We start from the raw sequence: 14,696 nt of genomic DNA, 5'->3' as shown, positions 1-14,696 counted from the left end.
TTAACCGGAGATGCCTTGGTTCGAATCACTACTTCTCTTGGCCTTAACTGTGGAGCACAGCAAAAGTTCAGGAATGTCGGCGGGGGGCCAAACCTGCGCATAGAAACAACGGACCCGGATCTTCCAAGACACGGGCATAAAGTTTGTGAATGCCATGTCCGTAACCAGGCATTGAGTAGTCTAGTGTAATGTCATAGGCAATCAGTGAATGACTGACGAAATCACCGAGATCATCAGTCCTGTCTTCGCCAGCTTCCACTTCAGGTTCTCGACAGTTAGGATGGCTCGAGTGCAACGGTAGCAATGACGGCGACGCGCTGTCATCTCTTGCAGCTCGCTTATTACACTAGAGACATTTCTAGCACTGATTTCCCGGGGTGCCTATGTACCAAATGGTGAAGTGGCGGACCGTGCGCCTGTGCAATGATGTATTGCGAGCAACTTGCCCTATCTGGCAAAGCACACATCCTTTCTGAGGCTATGATGCGCCGAGGTGTCAGTCAATCATGGGAGATTGAACAAATACACCGTATCGGGACAAAGCTAAAAGCTCGCCAAAATGCAACCAGTGAACTCGAAAAAAAAGGGCGCTTACACAGGACCCGGCACCTCCCCCTGCGACCGGACGAGTTGAGATGAAAGCGCCGAAGTTTGCCATCCCAATGCACGTTGCTGTTCTGGAGAGCCATGAGATGGAAAGGGGTATCCAGGAACCGCCAGGGAATGAAACAGACCATTATTGCTTCCAAGGACAAATGCTCGGTGCCGTTGATACAGATCGGCTTACTGCAGCCTACAAGACCCTGACCCATCCGGATGCGGGTCAAAATTCCAGGTACGGTAAAAAGTTCACCTACACGAGACAGGAGGGGAGAGGAGAAAGGTGGTATTTGTTCGACTTGTAACAAGCTAGGAATGGGGCCTCGAAGTCCTGGAAACACAAATTCCTCAGCAGCTCAGGGAAATACCGACTGCCAATGCGGCAAGTATAGGATATTCGGGCCACGGTATAATTGCAGCTGGCTGATACCTCTAACAATTGTCCGTTGTGAGACAAGGCACGCCGGCATGGCAGTACATACCGACGTAGTATGGCAAGCCCTGGCAGAGGAACCGGCGGCGCTGGTCGGCATCCCCACCGCTTATCCACGGCGCCGTTCAAAAGTCCCGGCGCTACGGACGAATTGCACAATTGACAGGTACGGAGAACACTCCGACGCCGGTTGGCTCCGTACTAGTGCGTATCCCGCGTACACTACATGCATACCCCGCGCGCTTTCTTGGTGATAACTTCAGGCGAGTGCGAAACAGTCCAGCCTCGGTGCCATTTCCAACCGACGGTGAGCAAAATCAACATCAAGAATCAAGTTCTAGTAGAACACTCGCAATGACAGTCGATGCTGTGGATTACAAGGCGTTGCCCAAGATTGAGGTAATCAGCCAAGAACACTCGCCGGCAATGAGCACATCGTTAGCACACAAATATGATGTTCTTGGTGTTAACGTTTCAGGATCCCAACTGACAAGACATTCTGAACCAAACAGCTTCATGCCCATCTTAGTGGCAGCATCAGTCGCCAGTGTCTCCATGAAGTCTGGCTGAAAAAGAAGGAAAATGGCGAAACAGACCTTCAAGATCCCTTGATTGAGATGCCATTGGGTAAACATGATTATGACTTGAAGACGTAAGTTTCGTTCACTGGAACTGCGTTGTCGCCTTTTCCCGTCCCATCCGATCACCTTTCTACATACTCCGGCGTCCAAGAAGAGACGGGTATGCGCAAGCGGGCCGTGCCGTTTGGACTTCCCAGGAATGGATATTGGAAAGTCAGCCGGGACCCGAGGGGACGGGCTGATCTTGGTCTTGTTTCTTGTGCTTCTTTCAAGTAGGCTTTTGGAAGTAGATGTACTTGGTTGATGTCCACCAAACCTCCTCCCCTGATCAGACAACCCATTATCAAGTTCAGACGAGATAAACCCCCATGACCAGTATCCGGCAACACAACAAAGGCCACCACATACTAACTAAACAACACCAGCTTCTTTCCCCTCTTCTCCTCCTACATCTACCACCTCGTCTCCGACGTCTGGGCCCTCCGCTACACCACCCTCTCCGTCCTCTCTGACTTCGCCTCCGACGGCGTTGTCTACCTCGAGCTGCGCACCACTCCGCGCGCCATGCCTCACGCCGGTTTAACCAAAGCTCAATACGTCTCAACCATCCTCTCCGCCATCGCCGAGTTCGAAAGCACCACCACTAGTGCCTTGAAGACAAAACTCATCCTCTCCGTCGACCGGCGCAACACCCTCCCCGAAGCCTACGAAGTCCTCGCCCTCTGCCGCCAGTTTTCCGGACAAGGGGGGGTGGTAGGCATCGACCTCTGCGGCGACCCTGCAAAGGGGCCCATCGACATTTTTACTCCTGTGTTTGAGGAGGCCGGGCGGACAATTCCTGGGTTAGGAATAACGCTGCACTTTGCTGAGGCCGAGGCGTCGGGAACAGAGGAGGAGTTGTTGACGTTACTGAGCTGGAAACCGGATCGGATTGGGCATGTGATTCATTTGAACGAAAGAATCAGGGAGAAGGTGAAGAGGAGGGGTGGGATGGGATTGGAGTTGTGTCTGAGCTGTAATGTCCATGCGGGCATGGTTTGCGGGGGGTTTGAGAGCCAGTAAGTGTTTGAAAGAGTCCAAGTTTTGGATGGGAGAAGTGGTGACTGAGTTGCTGACCTTGCGCGTGAAAAGTCATTTTGGAGAGTGGTGGAAGGTTGAGGAGACGGTTGTTGTTTTGAGTGTGAGTCTCGATATTTTCCCCTTCCATCGTCTTGAATCTGTTTTCGTGGTCCCAAGATTTTGGGCCGGTTGAAGACCGCAAGACAACTACATGAAAGGGCTGAGGTTAACATAGAGTTAGACCGATGATGTTGGCGTCTTCGGCAGCCCGCTGTCCAACGAATATGCACTCGTGGCCAAACACTTTGGGCTTACCAGAGCCGATATTTGCTCGCTTGTGAGAAGGGGGATAGATGTCCTCTTTGGAGGAGATGAAGAGAAGGAGAGGCTCAGGGCTTTGATGTGGTCTGCATGATGGTTACATGTAAAGTGGCATCGGAAGGAACGCGATAGCAAGAAGAAACACAGCCTGTGGATGATCTATCATCAACTCACCGTGACTCAGCCCATATAATTCGACTTCGCCTTTTCGGTCCTCCACCCTTTACGCCTTTTCAGCCTTCTCTCCCCCTTTCACTCCAGATACTCTCAGCTCATGCTTCTTCTTTCCCGCTTCCCAATACGCCTCTTTATCCCACACAAACGGCAGAATCTCCGGCCTACTATAATGACCATCAGCATCTACCCAAATCTTGACCATACCCAGATCCTTCAAGTCAACCTCCGCCGTAACCAGCTCCTCCTTCTCCCCGGTAACCGGCCCCGCCAACACATTACAAAACGGATGAATAACCGCCGACCAGCCTCCCCCACGCTTCACAAACCCTTGCTCCCCAATATTCTCCTTCATCCACTCGAGACACGTCTCATCCACGTAGTTACTCGCCGCCACCACAAAACATTGCGCCGTCAGCGCATGACACTTCATCAACGCCTCAATCTGGCTGTCCGCGCTCTCCTCAAACCCGGCCATCGTCGACAGCGCCGGCCACGCCGCCGCGTGCACATGTTCCTGCTGGGTGATTAAGGCCTGGCGGGCGAGGAGCATGGTGTGTTCCCAGCAGGCCAAGCCGCCTACGTTCCAGGACTTTTCTTTTCCATCTGCTTCAGGGCCAAGCATGCCCTTCCAAGTCTTGAGTGTCGACCCATCCCCCTGCGCCCAGATAATCCTCTCCACATACGTAGGCTGCAACTTCCTATGCGTTCCCTTGATCCCGCCCCCCCTTCCACCAGCAACAAAAACCTGCGAATTGAAACACGTATAACCACCCTTCATCCGCTCCGACACCCCCAACACAACCGACACACCTGTGGTTCTGCAGGCCTCTACTACCCCGTCCAGATCTTCATCAACCACAACAGACTCCTCGGCATACTTGGCCAGAGCAGCGACTTGTTTGAGGGGCGGGTAGCACTCGATAAAGTAAGGATAACCGGGGACGTAGGTCTCGGGGAATACGAGCATAGAGACGCCGTCGCGCGCCGCGGCGTGGATCAAGTTGATGGCTTTGGCGAGGGTGGCGGATTTGGACATGTAGACGGGGGCCGAGTGCGCGGCTGCTAGCTTGATTTTTGTTGAGAAGGAGGGTTGGGACGCCATTTTTGAGGGATTGAGGTGACGGATGGGTGGAATGGTTTTGGATATTATCGTGATTGTGATGAGAGGTGGTCGACGGTAGGTGAAAGAGGAGGGACCGAGACTGTTATATGCCAGTGTCTGCTGTTGGGTGGTCCGAGACAAAACGAGCGCAGCGCGTAGAATTATATGAGATATTAGAAATCGGGAGGTCATCAAGGATATGCGTGGCTACGGGACCCAAGAAAAACGGGGTATTCGTACGATTATAAAGCAGGATGGATTGAGAACCAACCCCGGGCCTTGTATCTATAGCATTCAATCCGTTCCCTATCGTACGACTCCCGTTGTAACTTTTCCCGCCCTCTTGCAGCTACGTATGCTCCATTATAGAAACCAATAACCAAGACAAGTTCAAGGGAGAACCGCACAAGCGACACTAACCAAGCAATTCACCATCTTCGGATCTACATCTCAGAGGGGAGAATCACTTCATCAGCTATGTCTACCCTATCATTTCTCCGTCAACTCATAAGCTCGTAATACATACGCTTGCAATTTTAACCTCTCCTTCCTGTCTCATACAGGCGATCTATGTGTGTGTGTGTGGATTGTTTGTGTGTGCTCAAAACAAGGGGTATGATGATAATCTGTGTTTTTCTCACAACAGGCACCAGTAACGCCGACTATAACAAAGAAAAGCCAACCAAAGGGGAAAATGCCTCCCCACCCAGGCCGTCTAGTGGAAACCTCCAATACCAGCAAGACCAGGAGGATGGCCATCGAGATCGACAGCTTCGACAACCCGACGCTGATGAGCGCTTTCGCGGACAAGATTGGCAAAGTACTTGAGCGCAACGTCGCTCTCGGCCTTGACACGCAGAGTTTCGTTACGGCGTCCGTCAAGCTTCTCTACAGAACGTTGAAGGCCAACGCGAAGGGAGTCGGCGGGGAAGCGAAGGACCTTCCGCACCGAACCGGAGATACGAATGCTGTTCGAGTGAACGTAGTCGATGGCAGCGAGCTGAGTGGAGATCTTCTCCTTCAGACGGTGCGGGAGAGAGTGAGGAATCTGGTTCAGGACGTAATATGTCGCTGCCACGGCTATAGAGGAGTCAAAGTTAGCGCAATGTTCAGACGGGAACTGCTCAAGAGAATCTAGACTTACCGGCCGCAATCAAACCAGGAATAATGAGGCGGCGCACGTTGTCGGTTCCCAGGATCTGGGCTGCACGAAGAGCAAGGTTCATCTGGCTATAGCCGCTGAGCACACTTGTACCAACGACACCGGCAACAGTGAGTGCCATGCCGGCCTTCTCCTCCTTTTGAAGCACGGTAGACCAGTCAACAAAGTCCCACAGCTCGGTGGGAATGTCCACTTGGCGTGCAAGAGCATCCTTCTTGCGGCGGAACATGACATCCGGGCGGAAGGCCAGATCGGTGTACTCGTTACCTAGATGCATGATTCCGAGTTGCTTGATCATGTTGACACCGTCAACGGTCCTGGCTCTCGCGTGTTCCTCGCACTGAGTGACTGAGGCAGCAATCTGCGAAAGCATGGCCTCCTTGAGTTCCTCGGCATACTCGAACGCACTGAAGAGACCAGGATAGGGGATTCCGAAGTTGCCATCACCGGCGTGTTCGATCGAGCTGCTAATCGTGTTGCGCGAAGATTCGTAAATCTCCTGGCAGGTTTCTTCGATCGTCTGGTCAACCTTCTCGTTGATCTCCTGCTTGGCCTGCTTGCTCCGCTCAAGTTCTGGCTCAAGCTTCTGCAGCTCCTGATTCATCCGGTCGAACTCTGACTGAGCAACTTCCTGGTTGACAGTAGCCAGGACGTGGACGTCGTTCAGAATGTTGGTGAGATAGGTCTTGGCCGGTGCCAACTTTGAGCGAGCCCGCTTCTCCAAGACGAATCTCCGCAAAGACTGTTCAAGATTCGAAAAGTCCCGAGCCATCTCCTTCTTCTTGCCCTTGCCCTTGGGATCATCATCGTCGCCATCATCACCGCCACCGCCACCGCTTGCGCTGCCCGATCCACCTCCGTAGGAACCACCAGGAGGCGATGGAGCCATGGGAATCGCAGTACTGGAGACGAAGTGTACCAGCTCATCCGCCTCTTTGTGGGTCGCAGGGCTCAGGCCCCTAACTTGGTTAAGGATGAGCTTCTGGCAACGCTCCTTATCTCTAATGGTGTCGAAGCCATTGACAACGATAAAGAGGTAGGCCTTTTCAGCAGCAGCAGCCCTGATGAACTCAGTGGCCGTTTGTGTGAAGTGGTTAGTAGCTGAAACAACGAAAACGACAACGTCGATCTCCTCCTGTCGCGCAAATATGGCCGTGGTCTTGGTAGTGTCCATATTCAAACCAGGGGCGTCAATGAGCGCAATGTCGACTACGCCGTTGTTCAGAAGAGACTCGTCGATAGTTCGCGCATCCCGGATGTAGATTTTGCATTGTTGATAGGTCTCGTTATCGGTGACAATTCTCTCCAGCTCCTTTAGGGAATAGACATCGTAGGTGGCCTCATCGTGACGATCGTAGATAGCGTCCCTGTGAACTGCGTGGACTTCTTCGATTCCGCCGTTTTCTCTCGCGTCCAGGACCTCGCAAAAGATACTCGTGCAGGGTTGTTGGTCTTCGGGAAGAACCTTCCGCCGGAGCAAGGCATTGCAGAACGTAGACTTTCCCGCATTCAGATCACCGGTGACCAGAACCTTGCTTGAAGTATCCTCGATTCTCTCGCGCAGCGAATAAAGATGTTTGATACTGGAGCGAATTTTACCATCGAGCAAAGAAGCCACTGACTCCTTCTGCAGCGAATGTACGAGATCGGCCTGGTGTAGAGAGCCCAGATTAAGATCCAGCTTGAGGACAGAGAACTCTTGGGCAATCTGTGGGGAAACTAGTCGGGGTTCCGAGCTGGTGTTCCTCCTCTCGGCAGCCCGGCTGGATTCGGGCTCGGCGTGGTCGTCGCCTGTTGTCATGGATCTTCGCAGTGAGTGAGGCGATGGCGGCGGGGGGAAATCTGCGCCCATGGTTGAAGAGCGATGCAGACCCGGTGGACCATAGTTGTTTGGCTCGTCGAGAACAGCCCGCTGGACAGAGGGATAATGCGCAGGCCATGTCACGTTCATCTCCTGCAGCTTCTTGAGGAGCTCGACGACGGTGTTGATAGAGCGCCCTAGCGTGACGCGATGCTGGTTATACCATAGCTGGTGTACGGCGCCGGCCTGCAAGCGGCGGTTGGCATCGTCGTCGTGAGTGGCGGTGGTCGGAGTTGGTAGCGGGCTATCGTGGTGCACAGCCGAGTCCCAGTGGGAAGGGGCTCTCGAGTCACCGGCAATGCTGCCGCCGTAGCCGGAGTCGTTGTCGAGCATGGCCTGAAGGCGAGCAGCATGTTGGGAAGTCGAGCCGGTGCCGACGGTCATATACGCGGGCGTGGTTGGGGCTCCCGGGACCTGCGGGTGGTGTCCGGCGCCGTCATCGAATTCGCGCGGTTCGCCGTCCTCGTGTTGCTGGGGCGCCTTGCCCTTGGACGGGTAGTAATCCTGGCTCATGGTCGTGGAGGGACTTGTCGCAGTGTCGAGAGAGGACCGAGCGGATGCGTGCACGAGGCGTTTATCAGAAGGGCATCGAGGGCGGGAGATCGGAGGTTAAGCGGATTCGTTAGGTGTGATAATGGAGAGAGGGTGATGGTGGGCTGTTTAGTGTCAGGTTAGGGCGTCACGGATGAGAAATCCAAAAAATTGGAGGAGTCCATCCATGCGCACCTCCTCCTCCACCTTCCACTCCATGCCAAACCTGAACCCCCCCAGGCCGGGGGGCCCATGCGGGCATGCGGGACATTTGAACGGCTGCATTGAAGGTTGATAGGTCGAATTGCAACGAAGCACGGAATTCTGTCGGCAGTCCCCTCATGGTTTGGTGATTGGCCGCTAGTCTTGTTATGGACAAACGTGGCCGATGCATCCCTGAGCCTATCTGGTATTTGTGGCTTGACTCTGCTAATCAGCGGCGATGAGGTCACATCTTCTGTGGCTTTGGGTGGCTCGCTACTAGTAGCAGCAAGGCCCCTACCCAAGGCTCCAGCATTGAGCACCTTGGCGTCTGGGGGTCTTGGCATCATCAGTCCAGCAGGGTACCATAACAACTGCGCAACTGCCAAAACCAACTGCTCCCAGTCCCAGCACCTTCCGAGGCCGATTTCGTTGAGTTGTGGACGGCCAATCCTCTCGATCTGATCATCAACAAATTGTTGTCTCGACGCAGGGCGTGGATGAGGTATTAGAACCAGTCATCTAGCGCTCCTTTCTACAGGTCTTAGCTATCAATTACCGCCAGCGCCAGCAACATGAACGTGAGTTTCCGTCGTCGGTCGATGCGCATCCAGGCCGCGCAAGCTAACACCATGTTTCAACAACTAGGTCCTGGAATGGGCCTTCGGCAAGCGTATGACGCCGGCCGAGCGTCTTCGCAAAAACCAGCGACTCCTCGACAAGGCTATCCGAGAACTGGACCAACAGCGCGTCAAGCTCGAGAAGCAAGAAAAGACACTTGTCTCCCAGATTCGCCAGAGCGCTCAGAAGGGTCAGATGGGTGCTTGCAAGATCCAGGCCAAGGACTTGGTGCGGACACGACGATACATCGAAAAGTTTTACAGCATGAGGAGTCAACTCCAAAAGATCTCGCTTCGCTTACAAGTGAGTGCCACATCTCCGCCGATATACGAAAGACTAGCCAACTGACAAGATCCATCTCTTAGACATACCGTACAAACGAGCAGATGATGCAAGCCATGAAGGGCGCGACGATGGCTCTCGGAAGCATGAACCGCACAATGAACCTACCCTCGTTGCAACGTATAGCTATGGAGTTTGAGCGCGAGAACGATATTATGGAACAACGACAGGAGATGATGGATGATGCTATCGACGATGCAATGGATATGGGTCTTGAAGAAGAGGGTGATGAGGTTGTAGAGCAAGTGCTGGAGGAGATTGGCGTAGATCTCAGTCAAGCGGTAAGGCTGTTCGGTTATATTCGCAGCAAGATCACGTTGCTAACTTGTTCTTTGCCAGATGGGCGAGACACCATCGGGACTACAGGTTGCGGCTGTCCCGGAGAACAAAGTCGCCCAAGCAGTGGGTGGTGGGGGTGGGGGTGGTGGAGCCGACCCAGGCGACGACGACTTGCAGGCAAGGTTGGACAGTCTGAGACGATGAACGAAACTCTGATGAACTTGGGAACCACAGACTGGAAGCTGTACAAAGGGTTGAACTTGGACGAAGATGCTCAAGCTTCTATGTTCCCCTCCCTGGGATGGGAATGGCTCTTCAAGCTTGCCGGTTTCTTGATGCATCCACGACTCTGAGAGGGCGATATGGTTAGTATGCCTACTTGCAAAGCAGTGGCATCTATGAGCACACATGAATGCAGCATGACTGCGGGAGTTTTAGGCGTACGTTGGGTTGAGTGGACTGTTAGAATAATGGTTAGGTGATGAGCTGGTATTCTCACGAAAACATGTTACTTCTTTCGTTGGTTGGCTCGTTGGGCAGAGTGAGTTTCATGTACAGTGCAGATCGCGCGACTAACATCCCATCCCGCTTTGTTATGCGGAATAGCGTCCAACGGTCTAGCCGTCCTGCCGTCCAACAGGCTATTCTCATTATACACCACGACCAGAAGATAGTGAGTCTCTAGGGGAGGAGGACTTCCACCAGTGTTGACAAAAATCACCACAGTCAAGTCGAAAGATAATGGGGGTGACAGCATCGAACAGTATCATCTTGACAATATGCGATGCGAAGTGAAGTGTCGATGACAATCCCGTTTCCTCGTGGTTGCAGTGAGCGTGAGATGAGACGGTCGCCCCTGATAAATGTACCTAGCAGCAGTCAGGGTACCGCACCTGCAACACCCCGCGCCTAGAAGCATACCTCTAGACTTAGTACTTAGGTCCGGTAGGTAAGGTAGAAGTAGCTATCTGGACCATCGCGAGTACTGTATCGGTGCCTTTTTGGCGCCAACGCCCGCAGTCTGTACTACTATAACGCTTTGTAAACACCCGACGGCACAAAGAACCTGAAGATGCGCAGTCCCCGGATTTCCCGCGGGTGTCTTAACTCACACCATATTAAATCTTTTCTCTATGATTCCCACATGGACTAGGCGCATGGTAAGGTACTGTAGTACAGATAATCTACACCTTATGTCTTCAAGGTGAAGCTCCCTAAACACCTCCCGTCGCTGCTGTTGCATGGCAAGTGGAATCCGGATTAAGCTGTACAGTACCCCACTTTCTGGGCTGCACTGTCACACACAGATCAAGTTTGCCGTCTCTACTGGTGCCTGTAAGATCCCCGATTTCAGAAGGCCCTCAGGGTCCCTTCAGGTCGTGGCCTCTGACGGAAGGCGGGACTGGAACCTGATGGACTCGGACTGGACCTGAAGCATCTCCACTTCATGCTGTCAGGCGGGCACCCTGAAGTGGATGCGCAGGAAGCTTGTAGGGCGGTCCAGCCATTCAGATCAGCAGGCGCGAGTCCAACACCGATCCGCATCTTCCACTTGAGCTTGGGCCTCGACACCTCCACACACGGGCACTTTCACCTCATTTCATCCCTTTGGACAACATTGCAGTCGAACTGCCTCTTCATCCGCACTGAGAACAAATCTCGATTCTGGTGCCACTGCAGTCGACTCGAACCTCACTTCTCCCCCGTGGTTGCTCTCCCGAAACGCAGCACAGAGCATTGCAGCTTTGGTCCGAACGGTGTTGTTGATTGTCGTTGTTGCCGTTTTCGTCATCCATTTCTCTGCCTGGCTCCCTTGGACATCTAGAACTACCTACTACCTACCTACCTACCTACACTACTGGACTCGGTGCTTGCTCCTTCCTTGTGTAGGGTACCTCAAGCTCTCCACCTGGACCCCGAAATACTAGAGGTACCTCTAGGTAGACTCATAACCTCCCAAGGTGCCCCTGTGCGCCTTCGACTTTCCTGCTCCCGTCACTGCTGTGCAGCCCTGAACAGTGGCTCTTCAACTGGCATTACATCATCTCAGCGCGGTGCACTACAGCCTGTCACCAGACCCCTCCCTCCCTTCTGCCTTTCAACAACCTTTCGCGATCTCCGCCATTGCATCAGCTCCATTCAACGAATACCTATCAAACTTACTCCAGCCTTCCTGCAACAACTTTCAGCTTCTCCCTTGCTTCTTTGTCAATCACAACCGGCGCCCTCACTTCCTCATCGCAAAGCGCAACGAGCGCGCATAAATCCCCAATAGGATTTCTAGAGTAATACAGACGCTGTCCCTATTCACGACCGCAGTTCTCCGCAGACCGGCCTTTCAGTACGGCATCTTCTCGCAACGTGTCGCGCCCTCACCCACCCCACCCCCCCAACAACCAACCTGGCAGGCAACAAGCGTCGCAGTCTCTCCTCTCAAGGAGGCCTGCTGAATAGGATGTTCGGCGGCGGTTCCAGCTCCGCCGCCTCCAAGTCCGTGAGCGGGTCGGCTTCAGATTCGGGCAGCAGTGGAAAGGACAGGTCGAGCAGCAAGTCGCCCTCCCCCGAGAAGGAGGCGCCGGGCAATGGAGGCGCGTCTCCCAAATCCATCAAGTCCACCGACCAGTCTACCGCCGGCGACACTCAAACCGGCAACGGGAGTCCACCGAGCGCTGGTAGCTCGTCCGATAGCAAGAAGAAGCGGAGCAGTGGGGTGAGCGGTAGAGCCAGCAGCCTGATTGCCCAAGCCAAAAATACTCTGTTTACTCAAGTTGCGAACCGTAACAGCGGTGATATGAGTACTGACTCCAAGAACTCTAATCAGACTTCCTTGCAAAAGCTCGGCAAGCAAGATCAGGCCCTTGCTGTTCCTCAAGGCCAGCACAACAATGCCGCTGGTGAATCACTCCCCGGGCCGCGCTCCACGTTCAAGGTTGGTGTCTGGGAGGACCGCAACAAGAAGTGCAGACGTACTATGGAAGACACACATGCTTTCCTCTACAACTTTCTCCATACTCCTGCCCCTGTTTTGGGCGCCGAGGGCTCGGCTCAGAAGCAATCAAAATCGGCGAACGAATCACATGAGAAGCGCAGTAGTAGTTCCGCCAGTCAGAATGCAGACATGATCGAGACGGACAATGGCTACTTTGCTATTTTCGATGGCCATGCCGGCACCTTTGCTGCTGACTGGTGCGGCAAGAAGCTCCACATAATCCTTGAGGATATCATCAAGAAGAACCCGAATGCTCCTATACCGGAACTCCTTGATCAAACGTTTACCACTGTGGACACCGAGCTAGAAGCGCTTCCGCTCAAGAATAGTGGCTGCACGGCTGCCGTTGCGGTTCTGCGCTGGGAGGACCGAGTTCCGAGTAACCAGTCGGCGACCGGCTCTCAAGCTATCGCCCCCGCGGTTGTCAAGGCCACTGAGGATGCTCTTAAGGTGGAGGATGGGCAGTCCGAGAAAAGCCTCAACTCTTCAATCCCGGAAGCTACACACGCCAAGTTGAAGAATTCTGCCACAAGACAGAGGGTGCTCTATACAGCCAATGTGGGAGATGCTCGCATCGTCTTGTGTCGCTCTGGCAAGGCGTTGCGCCTGTCATATGACCACAAAGGCAGCGATGAAAATGAGGGCAAGCGTATAGCAAACGCTGGAGGTCTGATCCTGAACAACCGCGTAAACGGAGTCCTTGCTGTCACCAGAGCTCTTGGCGATACTTATATCAAAGACCTCGTCACTGGTCATCCTTACACCACGGAGACGGTTATCCAACCGGATTGGGACGAGTTCATGATTATTGCTTGCGATGGGGTAAGTAATACCAACAGCTCTGCAGTCCACTTTCCCCACTGTGCCTGAAGATACACAAACTGACAAATTTTTACAGCTTTGGGACGTTTGCTCGGATCAGGAAGCAGTCGACCTTGTGCGCGATATCCAGGAACCGGTGATTGCGGCCAAGAAACTGGTCGATCATGCTCTGTCTCGTTTCAGCACCGATAACCTCTCATGTATGATTGTCCGGTTCGACAAACAAGCCCTGCTTGAGAACCAGAACAACAAAGACAGTGCCATTGGCGTCGAGGGCGATGCGACTACGGCTGCGGGCACGGTTACCGAGTCGGAGAAGATTGTCACGGCAACTAAGCAGAAGATTGCGGAGGGTAGCACACCGGCGGTTGGGATATCTGCGAGCAACTTTGGTCGCGGTCACGACCCCACACCCCTCGAGGACGGAGAGAAGAAGCCATTTGTCCCTACTACCATCGAAGGTTCTGTGGAAGAAGAGCCAGTTGTCCCCAGTGACTCTCCAGAGGCGACCTCGGACGGTTCCGTGACGGCAATGAAGTTAGATTCGGTGCCTGAAGCGAAGAAGTCTTTGGACGCGTAGTGTCTTTGACTACTAGCTGCAGGTCATGGCCGCAAGCTAGGATATCGGGGCCTATATCACGTCTGATGCGATTGCTTCCTCATCTTGGCATTTCTTGGAGTCGGCGGGTAGCCACCACAAACTTTGGGGAGGAATTGGAGTGAAGAGCTGGCCTTCATGCTGTATTTCGACATCCGAGGACACGGTGACATATAAGATAGGGATCTATGTTGGGAGGGGAAGCAGGAGTATGGGGGTCGTCTTCATCAAGCCAGTCATTTCGAGTTGTTTGTGCTATGCTAAGAGAATACTTTTCTCATCTCTACTTTTTTGTCACCACCCATTTCTATGGTGCATTTGATGTATCTTTGCTGTCATCAGTTGCCCATTTTTCGTCCTATGCGTTGCATAACCAATCATTATAGACGGTTACGACTTGCGACACTTGACAAAACTTGACTGTTGTTTACTTCGGCCTTTCAACTAACCGGAGCTGGATTGTTGCTCGCAAAACATACGCGCTTCATGTGCGGTCTTGATCGTTGCAGAAGCAGATACGAAATTTCAAGAGGCTGCATGCATACAAGTTAATTGTCTGCGGTTCAGTGAGATCTCTGAATGAATGTTTCCTCAAAAAGGAGGGGCCTTCCGAATATGTGTTTGTAAAAAAATAAAAATAAAAAAAAAGGTGTTACCGTCAATATCATCGTCACTTTCCTTCCACCCTTCATTGCCAATTCTCCACAAGTTACGTTGGCCAAGAGCAAAATACTACGATAGTGTGTGTGATTGCCCGTCGTCGATCAACGCGGAGGTTGTTGATGATATGGGTTAGTAGGAGTGTAGCAGTACGCTAGGTGATATCCGATTCATGAGAGGGTGAGTGTTTGTTTGTCCAGAAGGAAGAAAATCCAGTGAACCAAGGTTCATTTCCCTTTTACAGAGGTGATACTACGATTCCCATTCAGATTTCTCGCCATTTGCCATGGGCTCTAGGGCAGTTGGGGGGGTGGGAACAATGATTGTTACGCTATTGTCGTTCCGGGCCGGTTCAGG

The 14,696-nt window shown here is 53.0% G+C and overlaps 6 protein-coding genes across 6 annotated transcripts; 3 read left to right on the top strand and 3 right to left on the bottom strand.

Annotated features, from left to right (window-relative positions):
• On the bottom strand, window positions 1-658 carry NEUTE1DRAFT_101021 (uncharacterized protein; the record flags this gene model as incomplete). Its single annotated transcript, XM_009852906.1, has 4 exons — window positions 1-180; window positions 226-346; window positions 390-478; window positions 596-658. The coding sequence occupies 4 exons, from the start codon at window positions 656-658 to the stop codon at window positions 1-3; spliced, it is 453 nt and encodes a 150-aa protein (XP_009851208.1).
• A 4-nt stretch (window positions 659-662) lies between these two features.
• On the top strand, window positions 663-3,165 carry NEUTE1DRAFT_122435 (uncharacterized protein; the record flags this gene model as incomplete). The annotated part of the gene is made up of 7 exons (XM_009852905.1): window positions 663-822; window positions 1,091-1,241; window positions 1,297-1,432; window positions 1,546-1,685; window positions 2,040-2,672; window positions 2,746-2,794; window positions 2,915-3,165. The coding sequence occupies 7 exons, from the start codon at window positions 663-665 to the stop codon at window positions 3,086-3,088; spliced, it is 1,443 nt and encodes a 480-aa protein (XP_009851207.1).
• On the bottom strand, window positions 3,124-4,273 carry NEUTE1DRAFT_82398 (uncharacterized protein; the record flags this gene model as incomplete). The annotated part of the gene is made up of 1 exon (XM_009852904.1): window positions 3,124-4,273. One exon carries the CDS (start codon window positions 4,271-4,273, stop codon window positions 3,218-3,220), a length of 1,056 nt encoding a protein of 351 aa, XP_009851206.1.
• Window positions 4,274-4,724: 451 nt separating this feature from the next.
• NEUTE1DRAFT_82395 (uncharacterized protein) lies at window positions 4,725-7,946 on the bottom strand (the record flags this gene model as incomplete). Its single annotated transcript, XM_009852903.1, has 2 exons — window positions 4,725-5,353; window positions 5,418-7,946. 2 exons carry the CDS (start codon window positions 7,807-7,809, stop codon window positions 4,989-4,991), a joined length of 2,757 nt encoding a protein of 918 aa, XP_009851205.1.
• A 514-nt stretch (window positions 7,947-8,460) lies between these two features.
• Window positions 8,461-9,769, top strand: NEUTE1DRAFT_122432 (uncharacterized protein; the record flags this gene model as incomplete). Its single annotated transcript, XM_009852902.1, has 4 exons — window positions 8,461-8,609; window positions 8,677-8,952; window positions 9,015-9,272; window positions 9,331-9,769. The coding sequence occupies 4 exons, from the start codon at window positions 8,604-8,606 to the stop codon at window positions 9,472-9,474; spliced, it is 684 nt and encodes a 227-aa protein (XP_009851204.1).
• A 1,874-nt stretch (window positions 9,770-11,643) lies between these two features.
• On the top strand, window positions 11,644-14,039 carry NEUTE1DRAFT_122431 (uncharacterized protein; the record flags this gene model as incomplete). Its single annotated transcript, XM_009852901.1, has 2 exons — window positions 11,644-13,081; window positions 13,158-14,039. 2 exons carry the CDS (start codon window positions 11,726-11,728, stop codon window positions 13,659-13,661), a joined length of 1,860 nt encoding a protein of 619 aa, XP_009851203.1.
• Window positions 14,040-14,696: the final 657 nt, after the last annotated feature.

The sequence above is a fragment of the Neurospora tetrasperma genome (assembly GCF_000213175.1).
Source record: "Neurospora tetrasperma FGSC 2508 unplaced genomic scaffold NEUTE1scaffold_3, whole genome shotgun sequence".
NCBI classification, from domain to species: Eukaryota; Fungi; Ascomycota; class Sordariomycetes; order Sordariales; family Sordariaceae; genus Neurospora; species Neurospora tetrasperma.
Note: the sequence above shows the minus strand (reverse complement) of the source record. Positions and strands in the feature narration are given on the sequence as shown.